This window comes from Phaenicophaeus curvirostris, chromosome 6, assembly GCF_032191515.1.
Source record: "Phaenicophaeus curvirostris isolate KB17595 chromosome 6, BPBGC_Pcur_1.0, whole genome shotgun sequence".
Taxonomy (NCBI): Eukaryota; Metazoa; Chordata; class Aves; order Cuculiformes; family Cuculidae; genus Phaenicophaeus; species Phaenicophaeus curvirostris.
Genome location: NC_091397.1, coordinates 6,114,456 through 6,127,253, shown reverse-complemented (window position 1 = coordinate 6,127,253; position 12,798 = coordinate 6,114,456). Strand labels below are relative to the sequence as shown.

At 38.5% G+C, this 12,798-nt stretch overlaps 1 protein-coding gene across 5 annotated transcripts in view; it reads right to left on the bottom strand.

Moving 5' to 3' along the window:
* The window catches only part of LOC138721814 (sodium channel protein type 5 subunit alpha-like), a 217,609-nt gene that overhangs the window by 144,372 nt on the left and 60,439 nt on the right, over positions 1 to 12,798 (bottom strand). For all 5 annotated transcript variants that reach the window (XM_069859263.1, XM_069859259.1, XM_069859260.1 and 2 more), the window contains one exon: positions 7,535 to 7,765. In XM_069859263.1, coding sequence (XP_069715364.1) covers positions 7,535 to 7,765 — 231 coding nt within the window. The remainder of the gene's footprint in view (positions 1 to 7,534; positions 7,766 to 12,798) is intronic.

Sequence of the window (12,798 nt, the reverse complement as noted above, 5' to 3'; positions counted from 1 at the left end):
TTCCAATTTGAAAAAAAGCCTATATAGTATCACGCTTGCATAAACAGCAGCATTCAAATATCATTAGTCACTGCCCAGAGAAGAGTCCTCTGGCTGACTTTCTAACAAAAACTTCAGAGAGGTGTCTGTTATCTCAGACTATTTATTGCAGCCACACGAGTGCTTGCTGGTTGGAGGCTTTCTCCCCGTGCTACGGCTGGCACAGAGCACTGACAGCCACCAAACGTCCCAATTCCAAATTTAAAATGCAATTCAGAAAGCCCCATCACCTTAGAGTTACGTGACATAGAAACAAAATAGATAACACTCCCTCCTCACCCTTTCGCCCACCAGCGCAAACACACTGTACCTCCTGGTAATACATAATAATTAAAACGAATCCTTGCTGCACTTGCTGTGTGTACACTGTGTCACATACGATGAAGTCTCTAATAAATGAAATCGAGTTTGAAGATGAAAAACATGCCTCACAAAAGCAATGGAACAGGCTATATTAAGGGTATTATTAGGGAAGAATGCTTGGGAATAAATGTCACTGCCAGTTAGTTCTTCTCTGCTAAAAGGGACTGCAAATAATTACAATAATCAGTTACTCTCCTGTTGCTCACCCCATGACAGGGAATCTGGCTGTCCTCTGCTATCCCTTGGGACTTGCTGCTGCCAGACCTTCTACTAGGTTTCACAGGCTCTTGGCTGCTCTCCTATCCCTTCCTGCTTCCCATCTTTCCCTCCCTTTTCTGCTGGGCACTTGTTTCTGCTCTGGTCTCTCCTGCCACCTTACCTCATAACTGCACAGGAGGACATTTTCTAAACTTCAGATAAAAAGGGAACAGGAGGAGTTAATTGTGAGGATGGTTGGGTGGGTAGGGAGAGAGTCCAAGCAGCCAACTTTTTATTGAGTATAGAGCATTGGCTTATATGTGACCTTAGGATAGCTACAGCCCTGAATTTAGGAACTTCTCTAGGCATCAGCTATCCTACAGGAGATATCAAAAGGCTGAGAAGAGGGCATAGAAAACCGTGCATCAAGGTGCTGGAGGCAAGTGGTCTCCTTAAGCTTGAGTGTCTCAGGTAGTCTCCTATCAGTGCTTCCCTTCATGCTCAACATCAGCCAAACAAGCATTTTCCCAGCCAGGGTTCAGCAGTCACCACAGCACAGAAAAGAATGCATCCAAGTTTGATATTACAGTTTTTTCCCTCTTTCTGAAAAAGCCACTAAAAATATCAATCAAGCCCTCTGCTAGATGGCTCCCGTGCACTAGGAAGAGGCTCTGAAAGCCTCAAAGATGCACAGTATTTGGACTGTGCTGCCTGTACAGTCCCAGTGAAAGAAAAGTTCATCAGGAGCGAACAAAAAGCACATCAGGACCTTTTGGAGCGGCAGACCAGAGGTGGATGAAGAATTTAGATGCTGTCAAATTGGCTTGGGAACCATGCCAAGTCCATGAGCATCCCAAGGAAGATGAGACAGGAGACAACGACTAGCAATAAATATACATGCTAGCTTTTAAACACCTTCATATAACCTTCATATAACCTTCTTCTGGATCTCTTTGTCTGACCAGTCAAGCAGACCCACACTCTTAGGGCTGTAGGCTGTATATAAGTAAAAGCAAGTTTAGTACCACTTGTTTAGACATATGCTTCAAAGGGATAGACAGCAAAATGCTGAAATGTGCTCTCTGGAAGTTCTGTAGTTTTTGTGTTTTGATTGTGGTTTTTTATATGCTTCACACAAAGGAATTAAAATCACAAGGGTTGAATACATTTTTGATTATAGACATATGCAAGATAATAGAAGAAAACACTCCTACTTTTACTGTGATAAAGAAAACAAATTAATTGGATCAAAACCTGACTAAGAGACAGAAGAGAAAGGTTAAGATGCAAAGGCAACATGCAGTATTTCTGAAGGTTAACAGAGAGATCTATCAGCACCACTTTATTACATTTATAAGTACAAGGGAAAGAGAGGGTGACAAAATCTACTATACAGTATTTTCCAGGTAAATCAGGTCCAAGGCCAGGGCTGAATAAGGAACACTAGAGAGGCCTATTCCACTAAAAAAAATTTTTTTTCATCTTTTCAAAGATGAAAAAAAATGTTCACAACTGAAGATAAAGGGAATATTTTTCACTATATTTGCCATTTCAGCTGCTGAAGTTACTGCCACTGGCTGTCCCTGTGGCTGAAGCATTCAAAAAGAGATTTGTTTCTTATGTAGATAAGGACATCCAGAGTTATAATAGTTAATGTTAACACAAATTTAGAAAAATATCTATAACTCAGGCTATATTAATTTCTTCTGGAACAGGTGAGGCTACTTTGTGCCAACAACAGAAGCTGCTGTAGGTATACCAAAGCCAGATAGAGCCTGGAAATGCCCATATTTTATCTCCACCTCACTCGGGTGAATCCAGCTTTGGTGAAAACTGGCAGGAGAAAATATTTATTTGCTTATTCCTTTAAACCAGCACAATAAGAGAAAGCAGCAATGCAAGCCATTCTCTGCCAGTGGGCTCACAGCGCACCTGGACTGACGTCAGAGTTAAAAGTCAAAAGCTACCTCTTGCCTTTGCAACGCATGTTATTGCCAAACCCAGAACAAGCAGAAGTCCATGCAAAGGCTCCAAAGGACATAGATGAGGTCTTTTCAAATGTAAATCATCGTACAAGTCAAGTGGTACATTAGTTTGCTAGTTTATAAAAAATTTTAAGGTACAGGAAAACTCTGGAAATGTTCAGTCTGAATCTTCCATGACATCTTTCTCTAGCAGATCTCTCCTTTCTATGAGCAGTAATACAGTGATGAAATTTAAAAAAAACAAACAAACTTACCTGGGAGACAAATCCTCCTCTTTTACAAACTATTCCAAGATAAGAAATCACTCTTTCACCACAAGGTCAAAAAAAGTCCTATTCAATGGTCAGGTAGAGACTGTGTTGGATAAAACAGCACTAATTCCTATGTTTTTCTGACCCTTGCATTTCTTCTGCTGGGTCTTTCTTTTTTTTTTTTATTTAGCTTAAAACATTAAACTGCACAGGTGCAATACCCATGTTAATAACACATCAGAGCATGAATGTTTGAGCATTTATGAAGCTATTTATCAAAAGATCCAAAGCACCTGAACAAAGCCACAATATTTACAGTTAACGATGGTGTAATGTGAATAGATTCCACACTAAAAAGCACTGTCTGAAAGCCCAGAGAGGTTCTTTGTCTTAATCATTGGTTCACATACAATCATACATAATAAAACACCTATTTCAGTTGCAACCTGATTTATTGCTTCCCTCTTTCCTCCCACCTCCATAATTACTCATCAAACACTCAGTGTCTTCTATTACCACCTCAGACAACACCTCAAACACATCAGATCTCTCCAAACTTGCTACATTTATTATCTGACTTGGACATCATTATCTTCTACACAGTTCTCATACAGTTTCAGAATATCTGTTATATTTCAGTGGCGTTCAAAGCAAAAATTAAGCAATTTGTCAGGCAGAGCTAACAATCAGGCATAGAGCTTAGAGAAGATATATATGTACACACACATCTATATGCACATATCTATATATTTACATATATGTGCCTCAGCATCCATGCCCGTTTATTTCAGAAGTGCATTACACCTAAGACATCAAAAAGAAGGATGTGAAAAGACTCCACAATTATTTCATATTAGTTAATGGTCTGGAACCTCTCCTGATTTATCAGCACCGAGCAGTCAGACCAGCTCTGATTGATTTTATTCACACATGTGCAATACCAGCTGCTTCCCATAAGCCTGCAATCCTTTCTCAAGTACCACAAAGACCATGACTGGGTGGGGTATCACATCAACGTTCAACAAGTTGCTCTGCAACTGAAGGTCATCTGTGAAAAGCACTCATGTTCCTCAACCTTGGGCTCTAACATGGCTGTTTTAGTTGGTCCATCTCCCTAGGCTGCCTGGTATGACTGAGGAACACAAAATAAAGCAGACTTCTCAGGCTCCTTGCCACCTGAGGAAGTTCCTTCCCCATACCACTCCTATCACTTTGTTGGATGTAATTAGGAGTGGTAAAGACTAGGTATCTAAAATAAAGACCTAAACATAATGTATTTTTCATCTTTTTAAATACAGAACCTGGAGCAACCATAAGACTTTGAGACCCAACTGGAAGTGACAGGATATTCTCTTTTTAATTAAAGCTCCCCCCACGCCCTACCACCCCTTTAGTAACCACACAGTTTGACTTCAGAAGAGAAAAATCATTGCCATTAAATCAATGCCAGAAACTAGTCTGGAAGAAAAAAATAATAACCCTGAGAAGTCCTCTTTTAAACTATAAAAATGGTAGTTGATTCCTCTCCATAAACATTTAATTAAGCTTAAATAGTATTTATTTAATTTAAATCTTGATATCCTGGACATGATTATCTAAAAGAAATTACAGGGTTCTATTTACAAGATACTGATTTTGAGAGAAAACATACATAGGGCACTTTGAAAAGAAAACCCTTTCAGAGTGTCTTAAGTAGAGTGTTTTCTTTAAAGAAAAAGAAAATACTGGGGTTTGAGACTATCATTTCAAAAGTGATTTTATAATAATTTTATTATATTCTAAGGAATTTTTTTCTTAAATGCTTTTTTTTTGTTATGCATTCAGCACTTATATTGAGCCCTACTCTACAAAAGAACACACTATTTAAACTCTACTTACTACTTACTGACTAGTCAATAATCCATCTTAGTAATGGAATACATAAATGACATTAAAGATTCTACAACCATCAGCCGTGTGAATCCACTACACTCAGTCCATTGGTAGGTCTTTTCTCTCTAAAAGCCAGTGACATGTCTGACATCACATACCTTTCAATCCTCTGTGACTCACACATTCATAAAGCTTCACTTAATTAAATACATCTTTAATTTAAACACCATGAACTAAGACAGGCTTTCAAGCATGCTATTTGCAGTGGCTTTCCTAGAAATCTTTACAAGTATTGGAATTAAGCTTGCAATTTTCCAATCATCAAGTATTTCTAAACTATTAGCTCTCTTAAAGATAACTGACAGCTCAGTATCTTTGATATTGATATATTGACCACATAATTTTCATAATGTTATGTATGCATACTATCACTATTTTCTACATTTTTCTTTCTGTATTTCATTTTTATATACGAGCACTGCTGCATCTACACCTTCAGATTTCCAGGTCTGTGACACAGCCACATTGGTTTTGACATCTCCTAAGAGTTTTTGTAATTGTCTGTCCTCCCTTCAAGTGATTTCTACTATCTCAACACTTTGGCCAATTTTCTTCTGTAGTCCTTCTTCAAAATAAACACTGACACTACCCTGTTTCTTAATATATTCCTTTTTTTATCTAATTTGGTCTGCCTACACTTTAATCTAACTGTATGTATTGCTTAATTCCCTGCAGAACTTGATATTTGGACTGTTATTAAATTGTGGTCAGTACTACTCTGTTAAACAGTCACTTCATTTCACCATAATACTTATGCGATCTTATCCCATCTAGTTACAAAATGAGCCAGTCGTTCCATTCCTGAATTGCTTTAGTGCCATAGTCAACACTAAAAGAAAATCCTACTTAACATTGTTCTGCCTAGTCTAATAGCTAAGCCACCTTCTCCAGCATTTCGAGGAACACTTCATTATTCTTATTCAGAGGTCAGTACATTTTTTTCTATAAATGCTTTTCTTCTAGTTCTTCAGTGGTCTGCTGCACTGACTCAACACTCCACCTATGAAAATAATTTTTGTCCATCCTTCATAATTAACATCTATTTGCCATAATGCACCCTGTCTCTATTTTCAGATATTATGAAAACATGAACATGTACATTGATATTTTCACTACTATTAATATCACATAGTCAAACTTTAATTCACTTTAATCCATTATTTCACCAAATTGATTATCTTTGTAAAAGGTAAATCTCCTCTAGCAATAACAAGTATCTTTTCATGACCATATTAACCATTGCTGGATTTACTAAACAGATTTATGGGGACGCCTCCTCTCCTCCCCATATCAGAACCACACAAATAAACTTGCTTATGGCATGCTGGAGCAGCTGTACAATTCCTTCCATTTAAAGCAGTGCTGCAGCTGGCCCTGACATTAACTATATTTTTTTCAGAGAGACTATCTAGTGGTACATTTGCCCTACTTCCATTTCCAGAGAGCCAGACTATCTTCACAGCTCTATTTCATCCCTTCACCTTTATTTCAGGGCTTCTTCATACTTCCAGCCATTACTATTTTATCTCTGAATGCGAGTGGGAGAGCGGCACCTCACACAGTTGCCAGTTATCTGTGGAGGAGCCTTGAAGTGCCTTAATCCACCACAGGTGCAGCGATATCTTTACTAGTTCCACAAACACTCATCTCCAAGCTGGAAGCACAGAGAACATGGGTGGGATAACATAGCAGCAGGCTCATCATAGGCCAGGCCAGGTCTAGTGTGTTTTTTTAGCCCTGACAAAGAGCTCTTTCCCCTTTCAGCTGACAAGAGGGCAATGTTGAGGGGGTACATAACCTGTTTGGGTTAGTCCCAAAAATGACCCACACTCAGCCAGAGCTTCACGAGCTGCCTTTCCTCAACCAGATTTCCAATTACTGAGTTTACTATGTGGTTCATTCTTCTCCTCAAAATAAATACAATACCAAAATTCACTGGTCACAAGCTCCTACCAACGCACATTGGTCTGGCTGTTCCCTTCCCTCAACAGCATCCTTGAATTGTTTCAGATGTGACCCACGTCCATTGTGACTGGTGTGGGTCCTCTGGAGACTTACAGGGGTTTAGAACAGCAGTAGCTGGGCCACTTGTTTACATTCTGAAGTTTATTTCTATGAAATACTTCCTTTTTTAAGGAAACTGTTAATAAATTAGTTCAGTGAACCTATTTCATTATAATTCAAAGTATAGGAGACTGCAGAGTATTAAAAATGGGTTTGGCCTAGAAAACAAGCCTTTTGATAATAAACATCAGAGCACCAGATACTGCAGGATGGCCCAGCCCAGATAATGAATTAGGGCCCTAATAGCATAAGATTTCCTTAAAAAAAAAAGGCTCTTGGGATTTTTCAGATTAATACTGAATTGCTCTGCTTCGCTTTTTAATTTTTTAAGACTCTTAATTCAAATTTTAGAATTTTGCTAGAAAATGCAAGAGCTACAAATTATCTTAAAGAAACAGTGTGCAAAATTTTCACTACTGCCTGATTCCCTAAAAAACATGAAAATAATCGATGATGTGACAAGGACCTTAGCCTATATACAAGGAAAAGCACCAGAAATAATTTCAGGATGAGCTGTGAAGGCACAACAGAGGTCAGAAAATACTACCTAGATCTTTTGAAACCACATCAACATCACAAAGTGCAAGTAATTGAATAATGTTGCATTTGCTGGTTCATATATGGATTTTGGTTGATGTAAATAAAGAGAAAAAAAACCACCACACAATCAAAAAACAGACGACAGGGTAAAGAAGAGTTTACCTGGATCACTAATAAATTCTTCTGAGTTGTTCCACATCCTACCATCCAAGTAAATTGTGCCATTGGTGGTGTTAAACTTGGTGTAGTCCCTGACACACTTGTTTCGCAAGTTGCCCATGAAGAGCTGGAGGCCTATGAGGGCAAAGACACTCAAGCAGAACACGGTCAGGATCATCACATCAGCAAGTTTCTTAACAGACTGGATAAGTGCCCCTACAATGGTCTTCAGTCCTAGGAAAATAAAAGCCAAGAGTTTATAGACTGAGAGGCTGAACCCCATCTGCAGACAGCTACATTTTGTGATTAAAATCTCCATCGAAGGGAAGATTGAAAGGTTTTCTACTACATGTTTGTAACTGGACAGCAGAAACAAGAGGCAAGTGATCACTATGAACGTTGAGTTTTGCCTACTTTCGTCAGGACAAAAGTCTTGGTATTACTTTACACAAACACTGATTTAAAAATGGAAAGGAAGAACTGGATGGAGGAACAGTGAGATACAAAAACATTCATGGATAAAGATAATACAGAATGACTTTTACATTTTCATGGAGCTGCATTAAAGGCTGTAAAGCCTAAATCCCATTGAATTTTAAGAAAGTAAATTAGATTTAAATCACTCAGGTGATTCTGATAACTTTATCCCTCACATAAACTGATGAAGAGGTACAAAAATGTTATTTATTCCCTGATTGTTTTACATATCTTAGTGCCAAATCCAGCTCGCTGTCCTCATATGAACAGTTCCTCTGCCTTCAATTCATTTGCTTAAGACAACAAGAATCTGGGATTAGAAATAAGCCAAATAATATGGACAATAAAATAAACAGTACCTGGGTGAAGTTAATAATATTATAATATAATACCCATGTACATAAATCATTTTATCACAAACACCAGAGGCTTGGGTCACACAATTTAGCTTCTCCTGTGTTATTACACCAGCTTCAGTTCATTATTCTATAAATATACAGATATAAATGATTATAATGCTTTCTCAAAAGATATTGCTTGCTTTTAATATATTCGTGGAGTTTCGCACTATTTGAACTGATTGAACATTACACAGATATGACAAAAACACTCTTCAAAAAAAAAAACCTTCTAAATTTGTGTACTACAGTACATTAGGACATTAATATCAGATGCCAAATGGTAGTCATTTTGTTGTTTCTTTACTATTTATGTTTAATTAACACTTTAAAAGTAGTAATCAGTGCTTCTGATAATCAGTGTCATCAGTACAGCAGAACTAAGAGAAACTGAGTTAAAAGGAGAAAACAAAGTGCAAAGAGGAAACAGAAGGAACTATCTTGGGCAATACTCAGAAGCATGTTGATTTGCTCACTGAATATGATAATACACATTAAATCTCAGTTCCCTGGAATTTCACCCTGAGAGCTTGGCAGCCACAAAGGTTGAGCTAGTGCTGTATGTTTTAAAATAATATCAAAAGGTATCTGAGGACTCATGGGAAGACAAAATGGGCTCTTGGTCTTGCTTAAAACGCTGTGACTAACATAAGAGGAGGTCACATTTCTTAAAGGAGAGCTGCTAGAATGGTCAAGGTCCAGCAGCCCTTTTATCCAGCAGCCTAAAATATTCCTCTACTGCACAGGGTATTTCAATTAGGCTAACCTGTGAATTATATTTATAGCTGTAAAATGGCCATTTAATCGAAAGGCACTGACCCATCAGGAGTGAGTAGCCCCCTTTCTCCACTAAATTCTTTGTTTGCCTCTTTAAAGCTGTTTTGTGGCATGTTAAAGCGGGAGAACTTTGTCGTAGAACCATAGAGTGGTTAGGGTTAGAAGGGACCTTAAAGACCATCCAGTTCCAACCTCCCTGCAATGGGCAGGGCCATCTTCCACTAGATCAGGCTGCTCATACATGAAGTTTATATTTGAAATGAAAACAATTTTAGATTTAGCCCAATTCTGAAGCTGGTGAAACTTGGTAAGTCCAAATGTAAACCAAGTCTTAAAAAGGGGAAAAAAGCCAAACCACAAATTCTTTTAATTCAGTTCCCTCTTTGGAATCCCTGCAGCACATTTATTTGTTTGTAATACAAATGAAACCCTGGAGGCTGCATTTGTACCATCTAAGTACACTAATTAATCTCACTCACATGCGCAAGGACAAGGGGGAGCCCTATTGTGAATAGTGATAATATTAGGAAACAAGACCAGCAAAAGCCTAAGTATCAATAAAAAATATCTGCTTTCAAAATTGGGCCCCAATATTGGTAATTTCAAGGTCATTTGATGAACCATGTTCTCCTCAGTTTCCATACTGTGGTTTTAAATATAATAGTAAACCTATACTATTAGTTTTACAAGTTCATTCCCTGCAAGTATCAAGTAATTTATTTATGAGAGGCCTTTATACTTTACTTTCTTTTTCCTTCCCCCCCCCCCTTTATAGCATACAGGCTTCTGAACAGTTTAAGAAGAGAATTATTTAGTAATACAGTTTCTGTATTAAAAAATATTTTAAAATAACCTGTATTCTGCTTCATGGACCTTTGATAAAACCTTCCAGGAAAACCATTTGGGAAGTTGTATACTTATAGTATAACTGGCTTTTTTTTGCTCACCCTTTAAAAACAAATTTTGCCCAGAAAATTAAGTAGCATCCATCAATATACTTGACACAACTCACTAGTAAGCAAAGAGTTTAAATCATCATTCATTTAAACTTTCTATACCTCGTAAATGGAAGGGCTGAGGGGAAATAAGGACACCCAAGAAACTCTTGCAGGTACTCTGTATTTCTCTGAATCAATTCTGTGTTTTGTAAAAGCAGTGCTACATGTATTCAAATTTAGAGCACTGTTAAATTGTCTAGATAAATAATCCTCTTTTGAAATAGTGCCAATGAGAGCACTGCAATACAGCTTAATAGAGGATACTATTTATGGGGCATTAAAGGCATTTATTTAATTCTTGCAAGTCAAATATCAAACCAGGCAGCATGCAGAAAAAATTGAGGATCTGATCCAAAGTTGAGTAATATCTACACAAGTTAATGACAATGGGTATATATATTACTCCCTGTGGAGTAATTGGTACAGTGTTTTCCTGAATCACCTAGTTCTTTCCATACTTCTGGGCCAAATTCTGCTTGCATGACATGAACAACACCACAGCATCCAAAGTCAGTGGAATGAGGGCTGTATAAGCAGCCTGAAATCTGCAGAAAGCAGGAAGAATTTGGCCCAAACATTCCTGTTAATACAAATAGAAATTAACGCATTCAGAGGTTAATCAAATAAGCAATTTTCAAATGTAAATCAGAAACCAGAAAATGCAAGCAACACCAAACAATGAGAAATGGTAAGATCCCACAACACCATCCAGTGCCCCTACGAGATGTGAGAAAGTATTAGCATAATTCAGTATGACATCCATACCAGATGTTGGCAATCACCTACAGAACATCAGACACTTTCATGCATAGTCTGGGAAAGAGTGAGGAAAAAAAGCAGAAACAGAAAAAAAGACAGTGTGACTCGCATTATGATTGTCTTCACCTAGCCTACTTCTCCTGAGAATATACATGTCTTGTAAATGCCTGCATGAGTCATGTGCAAGTAGGGAGAGAAGAGTTCACTCGATGAATGTATTTTATCATTAGCCACTGACACACAGGGCATGAAAAAGTTTAATAACCTGTTGGCAAAGTTGAATGGTTGTCAGCATTCCTGTATTCCTGTAGACCATCTTTGTATGGAAATGTGACTGTCAGGCCAGTCTCCAGGGAAATCACAAATATGTATTTCTCACCTCTAGGATAGATACGTCTTGAGTTAAGTGATTTATCCACCAGAAGGGTGACATTTATCTCCCTGCAGGAGGACTTCAGTGAGACTGAAGCAGTGAACAGGGGTTAGTCCCCTCCACATAGCCTTAATTCATGTGCTCTGAGCTCTGTTCTGGCTATCAGCAAAGTACGGATAACATTCACAGCACTATTTATAGCCCTTAGGCTCACACTAACTTAAACGGGAGCTGGATCTGGCCCCAAAGTGCCTTGGCCCAATTTTCTATGAGGTCACCTTTTGCTGGTATCCTGTCATTTTGTGTGAGGTGTTCATGATGTATACGCCTGTTCCACAAAGAGCACTGGAGCTTCTCTGGATACAGGCACTTTACAAAATCCTGATGATGATGGCCCACACTTTGCAGGGTTTTGATGGGAAAGCATAAGAGGGTGTACCTTAGGGCTTTACATTACCTCAGTTAGTAGGTATCAAAATATGTTTGTGATTTCCATGCAGATAAACTATGATTCAAGGTCCTCTATTGTCATGGGAAGGGTTCCTATTGAGCACACTGGGAGCTGGATACACTGGTTAAGGGAGACAAATGAGTCACTTCGTTTGTTCTGCTGCTGACCATGTTTCCTACCAAGATTTAAAATGAACAAATCCAGTTGCTATGGCAATGTGAAAGACGCCAATTAATAAATAAAATCACTGAGAGTTAAAGGTTTTATACTCCTATAGAGAAAATGTTTCCTATTTCTAAGAAACTGAATGTAAGGGATATATGAAGAAATTAAAAACTTTTTCCATTTAATGAGTCTGGATAAACAGATATCCAGATAGTATACAAAGCTTCTTGTTTCTCAGTCTCCTGCATAACTGGAAAACAGAAAGAAACTGGTCTGTTTGTACAGAAGAGGGAAAAATGAGAGGACCCATGAAGGTCCTCCAGCACATTAGGGGCTGCCACAGAGGATAAGGCACTGACCTGACATCCTACACAGTGACTGTAGGGTAAAAAATAATGACCTGATATACACCGCTAGACTGAGGCTGGATGGGGGCCTGGATTCAGAGACAGGACCTGCAGGTGATCCATGGCCCTGGAGAGCAGGAGATACTGGCATGTTGGCAACCAAACTGAGCCCCAGATTTCCAGTGAGTGGGAAGAGCACGGCTTGCTGGTAGACGCTAATATTTGGGTTGCTGAGTTTGGATCTGAAACTACTCTCACATGGCGTATCGGAACAGACTTCTCAGGAAGACCATAAGACCTCCACCTTTGAAGAACTGTTAGAACAGCTTCGATTATAAATATCAAGCCAGCTCTGAGCTATATTAAACACAGCCATAGGCCAGGGAAATGGACTATTAGAGTTTGGGAAATCCTTCTGAGCCTTTGCGTCCGTGTCCCCTAAATGTCCCTCTGCCTGCTTGTGCACTTAGAGGGAGGCACTAAAGGTAGGTGAGATTTTTAAAAGCACTAATTGTTAGCTTT